The following is an 18,609-nucleotide window of genomic DNA, read 5'->3' on the forward strand; positions in this document are numbered from 1 at the left end:
ACTTAACTTTTTAAGATGAGAGCTTTTGTTGTTACTCACTTTTGACCTTACAAAAAAATCAAGAAAAGAAAAGAGAAAAAAATAGAAAAAGAAATCCAAAAAACAAGAGGATATACATGAAGAAATCCTAGAATATTGTCCAAGTTGGTGGTGAAGGATCAAAATGACAAGTAAAAAACTTGGAGGGTTAAAACATATAAAATTATCAACTCAATTTTGATTGAAAAAAAGACTCTATTGGTAAAAGTATTTTTATTTGGGGTAAATAAATATAACTTTGGATAGGTAAGGACTTAATGAGAATTTTGGAAGGAGTTAATTGCAAGGAAAAAAAATGATTTTTGATGTCAATTTATGCATTAAATAAAAGAAATTAAAGTTTGGGGGTGAAGTTACAATTTTAAAGAGTTATTTTGGTCAAATCAGGGAATTAATTACATAAAATATTGAAGTTTGACGGAAAATTAGGGACTTAATTGATAAAATTCAAAATCAAGAATCAAACTAAAAAAAAATGCATGATTGTAAGGGCTGAAATTGGTAAAATTAGGAGACAAATTGAAAAGAATTAAAAGTTTAATAATCAATTAAGGGTTCAACAAATCATAAATCAAAAACCAAAATGAAAATAACACTAAATTTTAGAGTTAATAATTAAGTTTAGCAGGAGTAAAATTACATGAAATTAAAATTTTGAAAAACAATTGTATATATAATTAAAAATGAAAACTAAAATAAAATCAATTAAATCTTAAATTAAAATCCTAGATATTTTTCCTTATTTTCTACACCTTTTTCGGTTAACAAACAGGGTGGTGACATGACTAAGAAAAAGGAAGCAATTATTCTTGCATCTAGATTCTTGAGCTATTCTTTTTCTTTCTTTTATAGTATGATTTATATGTTATGGTGTAGTTTTTAGTACTTAAGATGTGTTAGTTATATCTTATTTATTTATTTATTTTCTTTATCTTTGTGTCAAAATTAATAATTGATAAATAATTATAATGTGAGGGTAATGTTTTCAAATTTTTTTTTTTAATTTTAAAATTTTTTTGTTAAAAAATATTAAATTGTAATTCCTTAAATAATAAAAATAAGATAAAAAATAACCTATAATAATGTGAGGGTAATTTTTTCAAAATTCAAAGATGTTTCAAAACGAATTCAAGAAGAAAATACTTTTTAATTAAAATTTGAAATTGGTTAAAGACAGTTTTCGTACACATACACGTGGAAGAAGATAACTGGTTTCCTATTGTCCCATCACGGAGGCACTGCTAGATCCTTCTCTCTTGTCCAATTTGTCGTGCTCAGCTCGCCACTCTCACAGCCTCCTCGCATTCCCAACAGTACGGCAATAGACCAGCCAGCACTCTCTCTCTCTCTCTCTCTCTCTTCAATGTCAAATACCCTCTCTCACATGCCTTCTGCTCCGCCTTCTCTCACAAACCTTAACTTATTTTACTTCCTAATTTTCCAAAATGCCTTCACACTTCCTCTCTAATTCCCCTTCTACCCCTACCACCAAAACCTCTGATCTCCAAAACGACACCGCCGTTTCCCTCACCTCAACCTCCTCCTCCTCCTCCTCTACTGCTCCAGACATGTGGACTTACCTTTGGATCCCTTTCTTAATTTCACTCTCTAAAGAGCTAACCCTAGCTCGAGCAGCAACAGCTACAACTTCTTCTCCTTCGATTCTCCCCCCGAGTCAACTCGCCGATGATGACTCGCCTTCGGTGCCTAGGTGTTCGGCCCAGGACATCAAGTTGAATTACCGGCCGGTGATTGGAATTTTAAGTCATCCAGGCGACGGTGCGTCCGGAAGGCTGAACAACGCGACGAACGCTTCTTATATTGCGGCGTCGTACGTTAAGTTTGCTGAATCGGCTGGTGCCAGGGTTATTCCCTTGATTTATAACGAGCCACGAGAGATTCTTTTTGAGGTATCGAGATTTTTAAAGGAGAAGTGCAGATATTGATGTTGTAGCGAGTAGAGGGAGATGGATCGTCAGATAAGATGAAATGGGAAAATGGAATGAGAAATTCTTGAGCTTTTTTATTTGATTGCAATTGAGAGAAATGAAATAGTTTTTTTTTAATGATTCAGAAATTAAGTATGCTTAGTTGAGTTAATGACTTGGAGTTAAAAACTTTGCTGATGAAAAAAAAAATTAAAAAATCAAATACAAAATTCTGAATTATATAAAGTTTTGTGCATGATCATTAAAAGGGATAGCATGGCTTCTTGTTATATCCATTAGGTGATAAATGATGGTCAAGCTTGCTCTATGTTGTTGCATTGCAGAAGCTCAATCTGGTAAATGGAGTGCTGTTTACAGGAGGTTGGGCTAAAACTGGTTTATACTTTGACACTGTGAAGGCAATTTTCAAGGTTGGTAATTTTGTAAAATAATAAAAATTTGATTTGAATCTCCACGTTTGACATGTGTTGGGAGTTTACCACAAATAAATAAATAAAAGAAAACATAGGATATTGTACTGTTGGTTTACCCTCCTAGCTGCTATCAATTCAATCGTATTTAACTTGCAGGAAATTTTAGCAAAGAATGATGCAGGCTTCCATTTCCCAGTGTATGCCATCTGCTTAGGCTTTGAAATCCTGACAATGATCATTAGTGAGGTAATGTGTAGCCCATAATACCTAAAATGTATGGATATATAGACCATAGTGATCTAACATTTCCATTCCAATCGTTCCCATATTTTCCATCATGTCCGACTGATTTAGTGCAAGAAGAAGAATTATCAATTTATTATCTTATTAGGATATTTGGTATTAATTAGGATTTTATCACTATTAGTATCAGTAGGGGCCAAAAAGAGTAAGAAGAAGAATTATCAATTTATTATCTTATTAGGATATTTGGTATTAATTAGGATTTTATCACTATTAGTATCAGTAGGGTGTTTTTTTTTTTTAATCATATATAGCCGATAGTGATTAGGACTCTTCAGGACTTTTGGTGTGCCTATGCAAGCACAAATTGTGTATTTTTTTTAGCCATTATGATATTAAATTGAGAATTTCAGTTTCAATTTACAGAGGTGGATTTCCTCCAGTGTCTTGCAGTGTATTCAAGGAAGCTTTTGTTGATATTTAGGAAATTAGCTTGGTGATTCTAGGTTTTCTATCCCTTTTCTATTTTCCGAGTCTTTTACCCCTTTTACATCAATCGGTCTTTGTTCCATGTCACCAAGCTACTCTTGTCTCAAATTTATTCCTAGCGATTCTGCTTCCCTGTGAGATGCATAATTAACTTAACACAGCCTCACAGTGCAGTTGTGAAGTGTTTGCTAGAAACTCTTTTTGGCCCCTCACGTTTAAAATTACAGAAAAATATCAGCAGTGTGAACGTCATTGCAACTATAATTGACTTCATGCGGCTTTTTCTGTTTTGTTTGCTTGATCATCCATCAATGTCAAAATGTCCAAGTAGTTATTTCAAATATTAATACACTATTAGTGGAAATGCTTACAACTCTAAGATACTTTCACTTGAGAAATACCTAAGAACAACAATTTTTGAACTCCCTTTGTTTTCAATTATGAGCATGACTGTTTTTTCTTGATAATAGGACAATCAAATTCTGGAAACATTTAATGGAGCAGATCAGGCTTCTACTCTTCAATTTATGAATAACATAAATATCGAAGGAACTGTATTTCGGAGGTATATGCACTGTAATTTTGTCCCATCTTGTTCTCTTTGGTAAAAGCTCAAGCATTCCTCTTGTACCAGATAGTATAAGCATTCTCAAATCTTTGTATTTATCAAACACGAAACACTTCGTTTTTTTAACAAGGTTCTTAGTTTCTTTATAGAGCCAGAAAGGATCCTAATGTATTAAACAGTGTAAATAGCAATGAATTAGTGCTGATCCTGCAAAGCAGGGATTTGTCTCAATGACTAGCGCACCTGAATCTGTCTTGAAACCAATAATCACTTACTTTGCTAAATATAGAAAACTTTAAGTTCTTAGATGATCTGAAAAGAGAGAGTTGATTTTTTTTGTCAAGTTTTTAGTTATTCTAATTCTCTTATATGCAAGTAAACAATCATAAAACCCAATTAATGGCACCTTGGTCATCAATATTTGTTTTACTTCTTAATTTGTAGTATGCTGTTATCTCAATGTCTTGTTCGACATGCCAAATGCCTACTTGTGATTTTAGTCCGACTTAATTACTAGCATGGAGAAGGTTCCCTGGCTTTGATATGGTTATCACGTCATTGATACAGTTTCTCTTAACTTCTTTGACATTTATTGTGAATTTTGTTTTCCTTATAAAAGTTCTGTTGTGTTTCAACAGCAGCAAAATGATACTTTTAACTGTACCAAGCATGCTTGTTAACATCGACATTTCTTTGCAGATTTCCTCCAGATTTGCTTAAAAGATTGAGTACAGATTGCCTAGTCATGCAAAACCATCGTGTGAGTTCAAAAAACTAGTAGTACCTTTGGAATTCGGTTGCATGGTAAAATATAGTGACACATGATACCCTTTTACTTCTTTCTCTCTATGTTTAGGATTCTCTACTAAAGGGCATTTTAAACTTCAAAAAGGAGCATGCGATTTTTTTTTATATATATAATTTTATTTTGGTGCAGAGTTCTGTCTTATAAACCAGCATTACCTTCTCATTTCCTCTTGATTGGAGATCAAGGAATGTCTGGATATGCATTTAATTCAAATCAAGGAGAAAGTAAATTAGATTTCCTCATAACCCAAGCATATTTTTATACTCTTATACTGAAAAATAGTCCCTCAAAAGTTAACTAAAATACATTGGCTGATGAGTATCACTCAAGTCAAAGACAGAAAGATGCTGTAGTTGGGAGCTCATATGGGATCTAGAGTTTCTTGTTTTTGTTTCCTTTCTTGGGAAATATTTATATTCGGCATTTCCAGAATTTCGACTAGATTTGGGAGATGATCCATGCTTGTTTGCTTCCCTCAATTAAAAGTTTTTCTACTTGCTATTGAACCATGATTGTTGTGTTAATGCTGTCTTTAATCTTTAAAATTCCACTGTTACTCTGAAATTAGAATCCCAATCCTTTAGCCAGAAGGCTGTGTCATGTTGTTTTATTTAACTTATCTGATTTTCCATTGCAACAGTATGGCATCTCACCACAACGGTTTCAGGAGAACGAACATCTATCTAGTTTCTTTGAGATCTTGACTACTAGTACAGATGAAGATAACCAGGTAATGGATGCATTAATTTTGCAATGTAGTTTTCTATATGCTGGAAGAGCTCTAATTCTCTTTCCAATAACTATTTTAGGTCTATGTCTCCACTGTACAAGCTTGCGGCTATCCTGTGACTGCCTTCCAATGGCATCCTGAGGTATTGCTATACGTGCTTTGCATTAGTGCTATTGTGATTTGTTTGCAGATGCATGTTTTGGTTGGTCAAATACGTACTTGTATGAAATATGGAGTCAGATACTCAGGCAATTTGGGAAGGATGATGAGTCCCATATACCCTTAAAAAAGGTTGTTTTGGAATAAAGGGAGGCAGCTGTATTTGTTTTGTAGTTGCAGGAGAAATTCTTAAGTCAATTTTCACTCTCGGTATTCCATTCCTCATCTATATGTAAAATACATGCAAACTATTTTCTTACAGCAATGGTGTCATATAAGCAAGTTCTGTGTATATGTGTTTAAGTTGAGTTTGGTTCTTTTACCTTTCCTTTTTTCTTTCTAAATTTTTATGAATGGTCTAGTACTTTTACACAGATCAGTCATCCATGTATTCAGTTTAATCAAATTGAGCTAGAGTTAAGGTCTGAGCTCTTTTGTGAAGTTGAAAGATGGCAGTTTTTTATTAGCTCTAACATGATACATACCAGGAGGGGTGGGGGATAGAATGACATGATGGTATTTTTATAGCTCAACTTTAACTTCTAAATGCTTTGAACAAATGGTCCCTCATGGTATGGTGCAATTGTCAATTTTCATTCCGCCCCGATCTGCCTACTGTTATTGCAATTTTATAATTGCTTGTAGTGATGGGATCACTAATGACTGAAATGTGACTGTTCATCCAAATGATTTCCAGAAAAATGCTTTTGAATGGGGTTTATCAATGATTCCACACTCAGAGGATGCCATTCAAGTTACCCAACACATTGCAAACTTCTTTGTCAGGTGAGGATTTTGTTGTGCTGAAAAGTTGTTTGCTCATGCTGTAAACTTTTTTGAGATGTGCTGAGAAGGCAATTCGAGTGTTTGCATTCTGAATTGAGGTTGCATAATTTAAAAAGAGCAATGTCATTCACATGCATGTTACAACAAGTTTACGATGGCTGTATGATTGTTTCTGTAGTTTTTTGTGAGGACTCTGTCAGAAGTACATAAACCTCAGGAAATGAAGAGTCCAATTGCGTGCTTCATGACCTTTCTTTTCATCTATTTATGGTACTTTGTTGTTTACAGAAGAGTGATAAGATAAAAAAGAAACTGATTTCAGTAATTTATTTTGTGCTGCAGTGAGGCTAGGAAGTCCTTGAACAGGCCATCTTCTCGGAAGGTACTCGCCAATTTAATCTACAATTACAGTCCCACATATTGCGGGAAAGCCGGGTGAGTGAATTGACTCTTGAGATTAGATTGCTACCAAGTTAGTTTGGCACTTGCATTTACTGATCCGCGTCTCATCTTTTATTCTTCTATAGGAAGGGATATGATGAGGTTTACATCTTCGCAGAGCAAAAGGCACCGAAGTATACGAGGTGCGCTGTGCATGGTGATTGTCATGGACATGTGAAGTTGTAAATATTTAGGACTCAACTCTTCAAGTCTGAACGCATAAATTGCATCATTGTCTAGGCTGAAGATTGGACTGCACTGTAAATTGCCATTTGTTAATATTGAAGATTTATGGACTGGACGGTAGAGCATGAAATTATTATTAGACAAGGCATGTACTAAATGGAAAAAAAAAAAAAAAAAAAATCTTAACAGGTAATGCGGAATGTAAAATCAATTATTAAAACTCTTACCATGTTTTTATAATGCTGTTTGTAACCAGCGTATTTAATATCAGATATAATTAAATAATAATTGTTTACTTTACAATTAGGAAAATGGCGAGGATTGAACGCCTTGTTTATATTCATGTGGTATATAAAGGCAGAGCATTGTGTTTGAGTTATATTCAAGATAAAGATAGCACTCATCAAATACTTGAACGAAAGATTAGCTGGAATTCGAGCAATAACAACGAACATACAAGGATAATTACTTCTATTATGTAGGGGTGATCATTTCCGGTTCGGTTTGGTTTTTACATAAAAAAATTAACCAAATCGACATTATTAATTTTAAAATTTTAAAACCGAAACCGAACCGAAACCGGTTCACAAAAACGGCAAAGCAAATCTCAGTGTGCGGTGCCCACAAACTACAAGCAAATGTTGATATTTGTTATTCAGGAAAACAGATCTGTCCAGTGCCTACAAACTACAAGCAAATCTCGATGTCCAGTGTCCACAAATTACAAGCAAATCTTGGTTTCTGTTGTTCAAGAAAACAAATCTGCCCACAAACTCCAAGCAAAGTAAGTAATAATAAAAAAAAAACCCACAAGATGCAGAGAGAGATAAACTTGAAATGGAGTTAGAATCGACGAAGAACACTTTGGCTTTCTCTTACGACCATATTTCAAAAGTTGAGAGCCCTTCTTCAAAGCAATTAAAGCCTGCAAAATGCAGAAAGATGAACCAGTGGCGTGATACAATTGGCATCTGGATGATATGTTACTAAGACAACAAAAAAACAAAAAGGTGTCATCTTTGAATTTAGTTAATTGTTTTACACATATTTTGGCACAACTGCTGGGAGAGATGAGAATTGAAAGCAAAGAGAAAAGGAGAGAAAAAAGGGAAGGGATTGGGAGAAGATGATGAGAGGCAGAGAAAAGAGAGGTGGATGATGAGAGGGAGAGAAAGGGGGGTTGTTAGAAGATGATGAGAGGAGGGAGGGAGGGGGATGATGAGAGGGAGAGAAAGAGGGACAGTGAGAAGATTATGAGAGGGGGGAGGGAGGGGGGCGGCGTCTGCTGAAAGTTAGTTTAGGTGTAGGGTTTTTTCTATTTATACTTGCTTTTTTTTTTTTAAGTGATGGTATCGTTGAACCGGTTCGGTTCGGTTTAATCGGTTTCGGACTTTAGAAATCGAAACCGAACCGAACCAGAATTTTTTTGTGATTTTTTAGTAGGTTAATTCGGTTTTTTTTTTCGGTTCAGTTTTTTCGGTTATTTTTTTTTCGGTTTCTCCGGTTTAATCGGTTTATCGGTTTTTTTGCTCACCCCTACTATTATGTCCTTTTGATATGGAGCTTGAGAGACGGGTCAAATCTTGATCTTAAAATTATAGGACACGAGCCTGAGGAAGAGACAAGGTCAAATCTTGATGAAAATGAAAGTCAATGGCAACATGTTTGATTTCTGAATAAAATACTATACTATAATAGAACGATGTTGATTGCACCTAACATTATCACAAAATATCACATGAAAACAAGAAAGTTTAACACCAAGATCAAGCATACCCAATTTAGGTCAAATCTTAATCTTAATCTTAATATATATATATATATATATATATATATATGTGCAAAAATTGTTACAAAACTATTAACTATCTCATCACTATGAATACGAGAATCAAATTATCAACAAAAACCTCTTAACTATCGTTTATATAATAATGTTTTCATTGACATTATGATTACATAGAGATGCTTCAACATGAGAGTTTCTAAAGCATAATATTATGTTTGGGAAGCTTGTTTGAGGTCATAAATTGTTTTTTTTAAAGTTTGCACACATAAGATAGAGTTTCATAATCAACAAAGCCTAGGAGTTAGTCATGTAAACTCTCTCTAAGAGATGGCTTTGTAAGAATGCATTATTTACATCAAGTTATCACAAAGTCTAACCATGACTCACACCTAAATTGAGAACAACATGAATAATGGTTTGTTCGACAACATGATTGGATGTGTCATAGTAATCTAATCTTGGACATTGATGAAAGCCCTTTACATCCAATGAAACAATTAGTGTTATATTTAGTTCTAAAAATTCACTTACTATCAGCAATATTGGAACTCGAATAAGATGGTACTAGCTTTTATATTCCATTATGAACTAGAGCATCATACTCTTCAGACACGACCCAATGCCACTTAGGATCTTTGAGAGCTTGGTCACTATGGTTAGTTCAAGATCATTGGATTTGGATAGTTAGGTATGGATATTCAATTTTCTAATCTGTTTATAAATGTTATTCTTGGATTGAGTTGTCATGGTATGAGAAAAAGATGATGAGTCAAAGTTAGATTGGGATTTAGTAATGGTTGCCTAGAATTAGGATATGATTGAGGTTTATGCGAAGATGCAGTAGGTAAAGGCTCATGCAAAGTTGGGTGTGATGGAGCTTCACATATAGCCTAATAAGGAACTTCAACTTTAGATGAAGGAATGAGTGGTGTACTAAAAAATTAGATGTAGTTTTAAGTGGTGGTGGAATCCAGGTGGTAATAGTACTAGGTTATGAATGGGGGGTCTAATTAGAGAGATAAGTGAAAGGAAATATAGACTCGACAAGCTTAACATGCCTTGATACACATATTTTTGAACTTGAAGGATCAAGGAAATAGCAAGCATTTTGAGTTGAAGAGTAGCCAAGAAAGACGCAAGATTTGGAACCTGAATCACGTTTATGGGAGGTATAAGGTCTAAGCCAAGGGTAACATAAACAACCAAAGACTTGTAGTTTAGAGTATTTAAACCAATGCTAAATATGTGTTCAGAGGGAGAAAACAAATTGAGTGTGGGAGTTGACATGCGACAGATTAGGTAAATTGTAGTGACAAATGCATAAGATTAGTAAATTAGAGGAAAAGAAGCATGTGATAGCAAGCTAAACCTAATTAGACTATAAATATTGTGTCGTTTAGAAAATCTATTATGTTCAAGTGTGTGAAATGAGATACACCATTGGTGGCAAGAAAAGTAACAAGAGATATATATCCATCATCATTATCAGAGTAAAGAATTTAGATTTTTTATCAAAATATTTTTTATCTATGACTTTAAATCTAATGAAAATATCTTTTAACTTCTCATTTTTGCTTGAGAGGATAATACCATACTTATTTGATGAAATGATCCATGGAAATAACTTAATATTATTTCAAGTGGTTGGGAAGAGAAGTTTGGAAATGGAAAAAGATAAGTTTTAGCTTTTATTGCAAAAACAAGCATCACATGATAAGTTAGAGTACAAAGAGGAAGATAAACCTTGTTGATTATGAGAAATGATCACTACAAGATTTCACAGTTTTACCAACGGAAATATTCCGTCGGTGTGTGATAGAACTTTCGTCGGTAAAGTATTTACCGACTATATTACTGACGGAATACTCCCGTCGGAATACCTTTTGTCGGTGATTCCACATTCCGTCGCTATATCGGTCGGAAATACAAAAAAACTTTTACCGACGGACCGTGCGCGCTAAAAAAAAAAAGTTTCCCGCTTGGAATATACCAACGGAATATTTTCCGTCGGTGTTATAAAAAGATCGACAGACTATCTCCGTCGGCAAAAGTGTCGGTGATATTTTATACCGACCGAATATTTTCGTCGGTATATACGTCGGTAAATTTATACCGACGGATTTGTTCCGTCGGTGATGGTCGGTGACGTGGCAGACACTGTCCAATGCCGATGGAGTTTTTCCGTCGGTAAATCCCTGTGTAATTGTTTTTTTTCTAATTTTTTTTTAATTATTTTGAAAAAATAATATAAATTAATGGTAACACAAACCAATTATGCAAATAAAATTTATATTAAGCAACAAAAACTCAAAGTGAAATAATATTCATTACAAAATGAATGTGTTTCAAAAAAACATTAAACAAAATTTTAAATGTAAATAATGTTTATTAAAAATTAATATAAAGGAGGAGGAGGAGGAGGATGGGGGTTAGGCGGCCAAAAAGGATTAGGCGCACATGTTCCACCTTGTGTCATGTTCATGACGATTTGCCGAAGCTCTTCATAGGCCGCTCTTTGTTGTTCAGACTCTGCTCTGTGTTGTTCGTTCGCCAATCTTTGCTCTTCTTTGAGTTGTGTGTATGCCTCTGATAGGTGGTCGCTCCTTTGCTGCAAGGCCACAAACTCCTTAGATTGGGAGCTCGATACAGATTGGGAGCTCCCACCGGTTGAAGCAGTACCGGTCGACCGCAAGTTGGCAGCGGTAGTGTTGGAGAGCCCGTAAACCCGATTTTTATCGGGTCCACCTGACGATCCAGCCTCCATCCACAAATCTGGATCGAATTCCAGATGGGTCGATGGATCGTCCCCGTATCTCTCCCTCAACCGATTATTATAGGTCTCCTGAAAAAAAAAAATCATCATATTCAATTCAATAAACATAATAATAACTTACAAAATAAAATGGTTGAACAAACATACCACAAAATGTTGAGCACGGTTGTCAACGAACTGTTGCGTCCCCTTTTGGCGGTCATGACTTCGCACGTGCGTCTCCACAAACAGCTCCATAGGGCTCGGCTCACGTCCAAGAGACGTAGCCTATAATGAAAAAAATGTATTAACAACAAATTAATTGAATGATATATTTCATTTAAATTAATCTTACCTTCCGTTTTGCATGTGCAGAAAACGGAACGGAGCCGCCGGTGTGCGTTGTCACTGAGCCATGAATTGGTCGATTCCGGTTGCCAGCACCGGACTGTGAGCGTCGAGTGAACCGCTCAGACGTCACGTGCTGAAGATAGTGCGGCCATATATCTTCCGGGATGTATATTGGTTTGAAATCCCTCCAAATCGCAACATCGTTCCAGCCTTGGAACCCCTTATCCCTCGCTGTTTTGCTTTTTTCTGGGTGTCATACCAAAAATCACGCACGAAAAAATTACATTTCGAAACATAAATAATTATGTAAAAAAAAGTCGTATTGTTTTCGATGTTACCTAATTGCCGCATGATTTTCCCACACCCTCCTCACAACAATGTCATGTTCATCATCCTAGTAGAATCGATGCTGTATATAAAAAAATAATTTTTTAAAATGTTAATAATTTATTTACAATTTATAACTAGAATTTATTAGAAATAAGCTGAAAATTATATATTAACACGAACCTCAAATCTACGAAACCATGCATTGATTTGAGGCATCCATTCAGGATGTCTGGATATCTGACTCCATTGAAACAATGGAATCTCCATCGACGCTTTTAAACGCCGATGATATTACTCTAGCGGCCTCAATATTTGTGAACCTGAAAAGAAATGAAATTAATTTGTAATTACTTCATAAATTATGTTTTAAATTTTTTTTTTTTATATATAAAAAAAACTAAAACCTTAACAAACTTACATTGAAAGATCATCCTTCCACTGTGCCTCGTACTGGCGGGTAAATTGATTCCGCTTCGAAGGCACGCCGCTTCTGCGATGTTTCACATTGCTGGAAGAGGCAGCATCGGTTGACGGCGCAGGTGGTGTAGGTGCCTTGAGAGGCACCTAAGGAAACATCATCATCGCTGCTAGACGAACTTGATTCGACTGGGCGTGAACGACCAGCTCTGGATTTCTTTCTCCGCATCTAAACAAATTTATATAAATAATTGTATAATAAAATTCAAAATTTTAAAAAAAATCGGCAGCACCTCCCCTATACTGGATACTACCCAAATCCACAAACCTGCAAATATTAACAATAGCCACAACCAATTGAACCAATCTATACTAATTATTCCAACATATTCAACTATTAATCCTAAGATAAATTCAACGTTAACAATTACAATTCACAAATTAATCAGTAATTATATTCAAAACAATAAAAAATATGACAAAAAATAAATTCAATAAATTCAACAAATTATAATTCAACAAATTAATCATTTTAATTCAACATTAACAATTATAATTCAACAAATTAATCAATAATTATATTCAAAACAATAAAAAAATATGACAAAAAATAAATTCAATAAATTCAACAAATTATACTTCAACAAATTAATCATTATAATTCAACATTAACAATTATAATTCAACAAATTAATCATTATAATTATGACAACAAAACAATAAAAAATATTCAAAAAATTCAAAAAAAAAAAACCTACATCAATAAAAGGAACGAAATATACATACCTTAATAATGTGACAAATTCAAAACTTTATCTACATTACCAAAAAAAACACCAAAACACCAAAATAACAAAAATAAAAACAACTAAAAATAAATTAAAAGTAAATAAATTAAATTGGAAATCGATAATTATTCCAACAAACGCAATTATTAATTCTAAGGTAAATTCAACATTAACAATATTAATTCAATAAATTAATCAATAATTATATAGGCAATACAACAATAAATTATATTCAATAAATTAAAAACAAAATATAGACTAACAATTAAATTAACAAATATTCAACAAATTCAAAAAATTCAAAAAAATTCAAATATTCAACTTTAACTAATTCTAAGTTAAATTAACTAATAACAATTCTAACAACACAACAACAAAAATATTCAAAAAATTAAAAAAAAAAACCTACATCAAGAAAAGGAACAAAATATACATACCTTAATAATGTGTCAAATTCAAAACTTTATCTACATTGCAACAAAAAACACCAAAACAACAAAAATAAAAACAACTAAAAATAAAATAAAATAAAATAAATTAGAAAAAAAACACATACCTTTTAATATGATGAAGATTTACAACACCAAATCTTGCTAGAGATTAAAGGTGAAAGTGTTTAAGGATTGAGGGGAAAAAAATGAAAAATCTGAGGTGAAAAACGGAGGAGAAGCGAAGCGGCGGGGAGAAGAAGAAAAAATGAGGCGAAGCGGCGGGGGCTGGAACTTATAGGGCAGTTTTACCGACGGACTCACCGACGGAATTTATATCCATCGGTAAAAGGTAAAAAATTCCGTCGGTAACAGGTCAAAAATCCGTCGGTATTTTTTGAATTTTGCCCCGAATTTTTAAATGCCCTCCATATTTTTCGCAGTCCGTCGGTGATTCCTTCGGTAATATGACAAGTTCAGAGGCGCATTAATTGACACACTTTGGAAGTCGCGCGGTCCGTCGGTATTTCTGTCGGTAATATGTGTGACCGACAAATTACCGACGGACCTATTCCGTCGGTATTAGCGTCGACAAATATGTCGGTGAATCCGTCGGTCATTGTGGCATTTTGTTGTAAATATTTTCGAACTCTTTGTGAGATACCGACGGACTATAATCCGTCGGGATTCCCGTCGCTGATTGTGGCATTTTGTTGTAAATATTTTCGAACTCTCTGTGAGATACCGACAGAATATAATCCGTCGGTATTCCCCTCGCTGATTGTGGTATTTTGTTGTAAATATTTTCGAACTCTCTATGAGATACCGACGGACTATAATCAGTCGGTGTATGTGTCGGTGAAGCCGTCGGTAATTTCGTTGGTGTTGGTGGCATTTCGCGTAATTAATTTCGAACTCTCTGTGAGATACCGATGGATCACTATCCGTCGGTATGGACGTCGGTAAGATTGCATGATGCAGGAAAGGTTGTCTTTGTATTGCCTGTTTACCTTCCTGCAGAAACTCAACTGATAAACTGTCCATCACATAAACACAATAACCACATTGCTTAAACAGTAAATATTTTTTTTTACAAAATACATCATCTATAATCTAAATTACATGAGACAAATGTTTTTACATAGGGCTTCATTTTCATAATTAGTCGGAATTTTCTTCTTCTTCCTCATCAGTTGTATTGTCATCATCTTCATCGCAATCTTCAATTTGGATATCATCTTCTTCATCGACATTTGCTTGTCCGCTAGAGCTGAGAACAACATTCAACTCCTCTTCGTCAATATCAACAAGACTATCATCGAGAACTCGAAAATTTGAATTTTCTTCCAATTCAATCGAAGGAGCAACTCGATATGGTTCAACCAACTCACGAACTTGAAAGACTTCATCTCGCACACTTGTGTCTTCGTTCTCATCCTGAACAACCTCGACACGACCCCGTGGTTTCGTTTTTAAAATGGAAAACCAATCAACTCTTGAACGATCCTTTCTAAATGAAGGGGTGTATGTGTAATAAACTTGTTGACATTGCTTTGCGAAAACAAAGACATCGTTTATGTTGCGGAGTCTAGCTTTTGAGTTGATTTTGACCAGACCATGATGCGGATCAACTCTGATTCCTCTGTCCGTCGTGTCATACCAATAGCATTTGAATAAAAACACTTTATTCTGCTCGCTATGATATTGCAGTTCGACGACCTCTTCTAATCTACCATAGTAGTCAACTTCTAACTGGCTACTTGTGGATCCCTTAACACAAACACCGCAGTTGTATGTCTTTCTTCCTTGCCCGTATTCTTCAGTATGGAAAACATATCCATTGACAAAATACCCGTTGTGCCACAGCCGATAATTTACTGTGGTTTGTGCAGCCATCCCATAATGGTTCGTCAGAATCTTTCAACAAATCAAAAAACCTAGCTGCCTCTGCATTAGGTTCTTCTTCTACGATTGGACATTGATTGACATTATCTTGATTCATTCTCATTGCATCCATAACCATGTTTCTGTAAGGATTAGTGTTGTCATTTGCCGCTTCATGCACGTTGCTAGCACTAGAAGTTGACCCAACCACCGTTTCTCCCATTCTCCTATTACTAACAAATACCTCTCCATGTGCATACCAACACTTGTAATCCTCCACAAACCCTTTGTGTAGAAGATGCATCATTACAACATCTGGATGCAGATACTTTTTATTTTGACACTTCCTGCATGGACACCTAATACCGCCTCCAGTAAAATTTCTGGGAATAGATGTTGCGAAATTAATAAAACCCTGAACCCCGTTACAATAATCCATCCTCCGCAATCCTTGGGGTGAATCTAGATACATCCATGAACGATCATCCATGACTTTTATCGAACCTCTATAAAAAGGACCCATTAAGCAAGCTCTTAATTATTTCAAAACATAACATGTAATTCGGTAATTTTACAAATTAAGTTTTAACAATTTTCAAACAAATACAATCTTACAAAATCTAAAACAAACCATAACAAGTATAAAATTATACATTCATATACTACAAGTTTGTTTGAGAAATAACAATAAAACATGTACATCTACTAAAAAAAAATACATATACTAAAAAAACAATAAAATTGACATTGAAATAATGTTAAAATTTTGAAAGATAGAATTACTTACAAAAAATGATAAAATCCGTCGGTAAATCAGAACACGGATGCTGTGACCACAAAACTTCAAGAAATACAACTTGTTGTGCTGAGATGAGGAAGATTTTTGTTTTGGGGCGAGGGGGGGCTGGTTATTTTGCAGATGGGGAGGGTTAGGATTAGGAAGAAGAAGGAGAAATGGGGGAGGAGAGACGGCAGAGTGGCCATATATTCACTTTTGCCGACGGACTTGCCGACGGTTTTTATTTCGTCGGTGACTCCGTCGGCGAAACCGTCGGTACTTCTGACGGGCAATCGACACGTCATCGCACGGACCTGCTATTCAAATCCCTCGGTGATTCCGTCGGTATTTTTAACGGTCCACCGGTCACGTCACCGGTACGAATCTGGCATTTCAAATCAGTCGGTGATTCTGTCGGAAAAATCAGCCGCCAAAACCTCCGCGCCACCTACCCGCCCTTTTTTCATTAATTCTAAATTTTCTGTCGGTAATTACCGACCGAATGACCGACGAATATTGTCCGTCGGTGATTTTGGCCGAAAAATACCGACAGAAAAAATTATGTCGGTATGTCCGTTGATATTTAGCGAATTTTTGGTGGTGGATGTACTTTAGAATTGGAATAGTTAGATGTCCTGATCTATAGTGTCACTTAGAAAACGAGGTATTTATGCTAGAAAAAACAACAAATGATGAAGATATCGACCACTCATATACTTAATATTTAGTTAGGCCCCTTAAGAGTGTTTCCCCCATATGAAATTGAAATTAAATTATTTTTCATGCAAGGGACATGAAGAACATTTTCTAATATAAATGTAGTTTGAGGAGTTTTGAGAGGTTGAACTGATGTGAGTTATGAAGAGACTTAAACCATCTCTGATTATAATTTCATTGGAGCTAATATAGTACATGCAAATGAGAGGTTACTCAAGTTGGAGGTAGCATGGTGAGAAACACCGCTATCTAGGAGCCATGATGAAGTCCGGTCTATAGCTATAATTTGTTGTGGACAAAAGAAGCGTTGTCTTCTTTCACTGCAGAATAAATAAAGGAACACCAAATACATGCTTGGCGGCAGCTCTATTTTGAAGCATGTGAGTGAAAAGACACGATCAGCAAGAACTGCAGGAAAAGGAGCCTTTCTTTTTTTGAGCCAGTCATAGGAAGCTGATTCCGGTAAAAATCAGGCAAAAGCTTGCCAGTCGAAGTGGTCCAAATTATCCGACTGGGCGGAGCTTAAATTTAATGCCTTCAGCATGTGGTTGTGATGGAACCATGCAGGGGCGTTGGGATGGACTGAATATAAAAGCTTACGGGGCAGTTTTAGGCTCGACTTCCTATTATATCATTGAAGGGTGTCTTTTTAGTATTTTATTAGTATTGACAATACTTTTATGATTGATCAATTTATATATATTTAGTTTAATTTACTATACATAAACATCTTCGTATTTCTTAATTAAAAAAAAATCATATTCTTGAAAATATATGCATAATGCTGGCGCATTCTTACAATTTAACTTAAAATCTTACCCAAATCTTACGTACGGATTATATAGAATGACTGAAAGAGACGATAATCAACCGCACCATGTGAACCATATGATACAACCACCCTGCGGGCCGGGGACTCTTTTACCTTTTTATTCTTCACAAGTCTTCGAAGATATTAATCATGCATGTATCATATTGTCCCACATTATCAGAGACGCATGCAATAATTAATAGTATCAGAACCCTACAAGCTGATCTCTGCAAGCACGAATGCTCCTGACTCCGGCAGTTCACGAGGTGGACCAGCCTTTTCCTCCCGGAGCTTCTTATCGTGTAGGTGGCCGCAGCAACTAGGGCTCCGAGTTTAGGCGCCACGAGATAAATCCAAATATCTCTGTAAGTTCCTGCTGGTCCCAAAGTCCTCACTGCATTCATACTTGATGATGGCCTGCCCACGTTAAAAAGATTATAATTATTGATATATATATATATATATATATATATATATTGTTGTGAGAAATGGACGAATGGGAAAGTGATAGAAATTAATACAACAGGAAAAACATGTTTTAATATCTACGAGATGAGCTTCTCATGTATGGTTCTTATATGGTTTGTGACCATATATGCTATGTTTGTTGAGTTAACAAGTAGCCCCACTTGTGGTTGGTGATGACCACCTCTTTACAACGCTGTGCATTATTGGTTGGTCTAATTAAAATAATATTTGATTGTGTGATATTGGAACCAGGTGCGTCTGGATTGATTGGATATTAATGCGTTG

General features: G+C 35.1%; 1 protein-coding gene across 1 annotated transcript; it reads left to right on the forward strand.

Annotated features, from left to right (window-relative positions):
* The first annotated feature begins 1,301 nt into the window (after positions 1-1,301).
* LOC118038288 (gamma-glutamyl hydrolase 2) lies at positions 1,302-6,921 on the forward strand. The gene is made up of 10 exons (XM_035044607.2): positions 1,302-1,949; positions 2,312-2,398; positions 2,558-2,647; positions 3,604-3,698; positions 4,401-4,461; positions 5,150-5,239; positions 5,319-5,381; positions 6,096-6,184; positions 6,527-6,619; positions 6,712-6,921. The coding sequence occupies exons 1-10, from the start codon at positions 1,485-1,487 to the stop codon at positions 6,809-6,811; spliced, it is 1,233 nt and encodes a 410-aa protein (XP_034900498.1). The 5' UTR covers positions 1,302-1,484; the 3' UTR covers positions 6,812-6,921.
* The last annotated feature ends 11,688 nt before the right edge of the window (positions 6,922-18,609 follow it).

This window comes from Populus alba, chromosome 11, assembly GCF_005239225.2.
Source record: "Populus alba chromosome 11, ASM523922v2, whole genome shotgun sequence".
NCBI lineage: Eukaryota > Viridiplantae > Streptophyta > Magnoliopsida > Malpighiales > Salicaceae > Populus > Populus alba.

What these genes read in the sequence shown, in the direction of transcription:
- LOC118038288 (XM_035044607.2), top strand. Translation starts at nt 1,485, where the DNA reads ATGCCTTCACACTTCCTCTCTAATTCCCCTTCTACCCCTACCACCAAA. An exon ending in CACGAGAGATTCTTTTTGAG is followed by an intron (nt 1,950 to 2,311) that starts GTATCGAGATTT and finishes GTTGCATTGCAG; the next exon opens with AAGCTCAATCTGGTAAATGG. An exon ending in GAAGGAACTGTATTTCGGAG is followed by an intron (nt 3,699 to 4,400) that starts GTATATGCACTG and finishes ATTTCTTTGCAG; the next exon opens with ATTTCCTCCAGATTTGCTTA.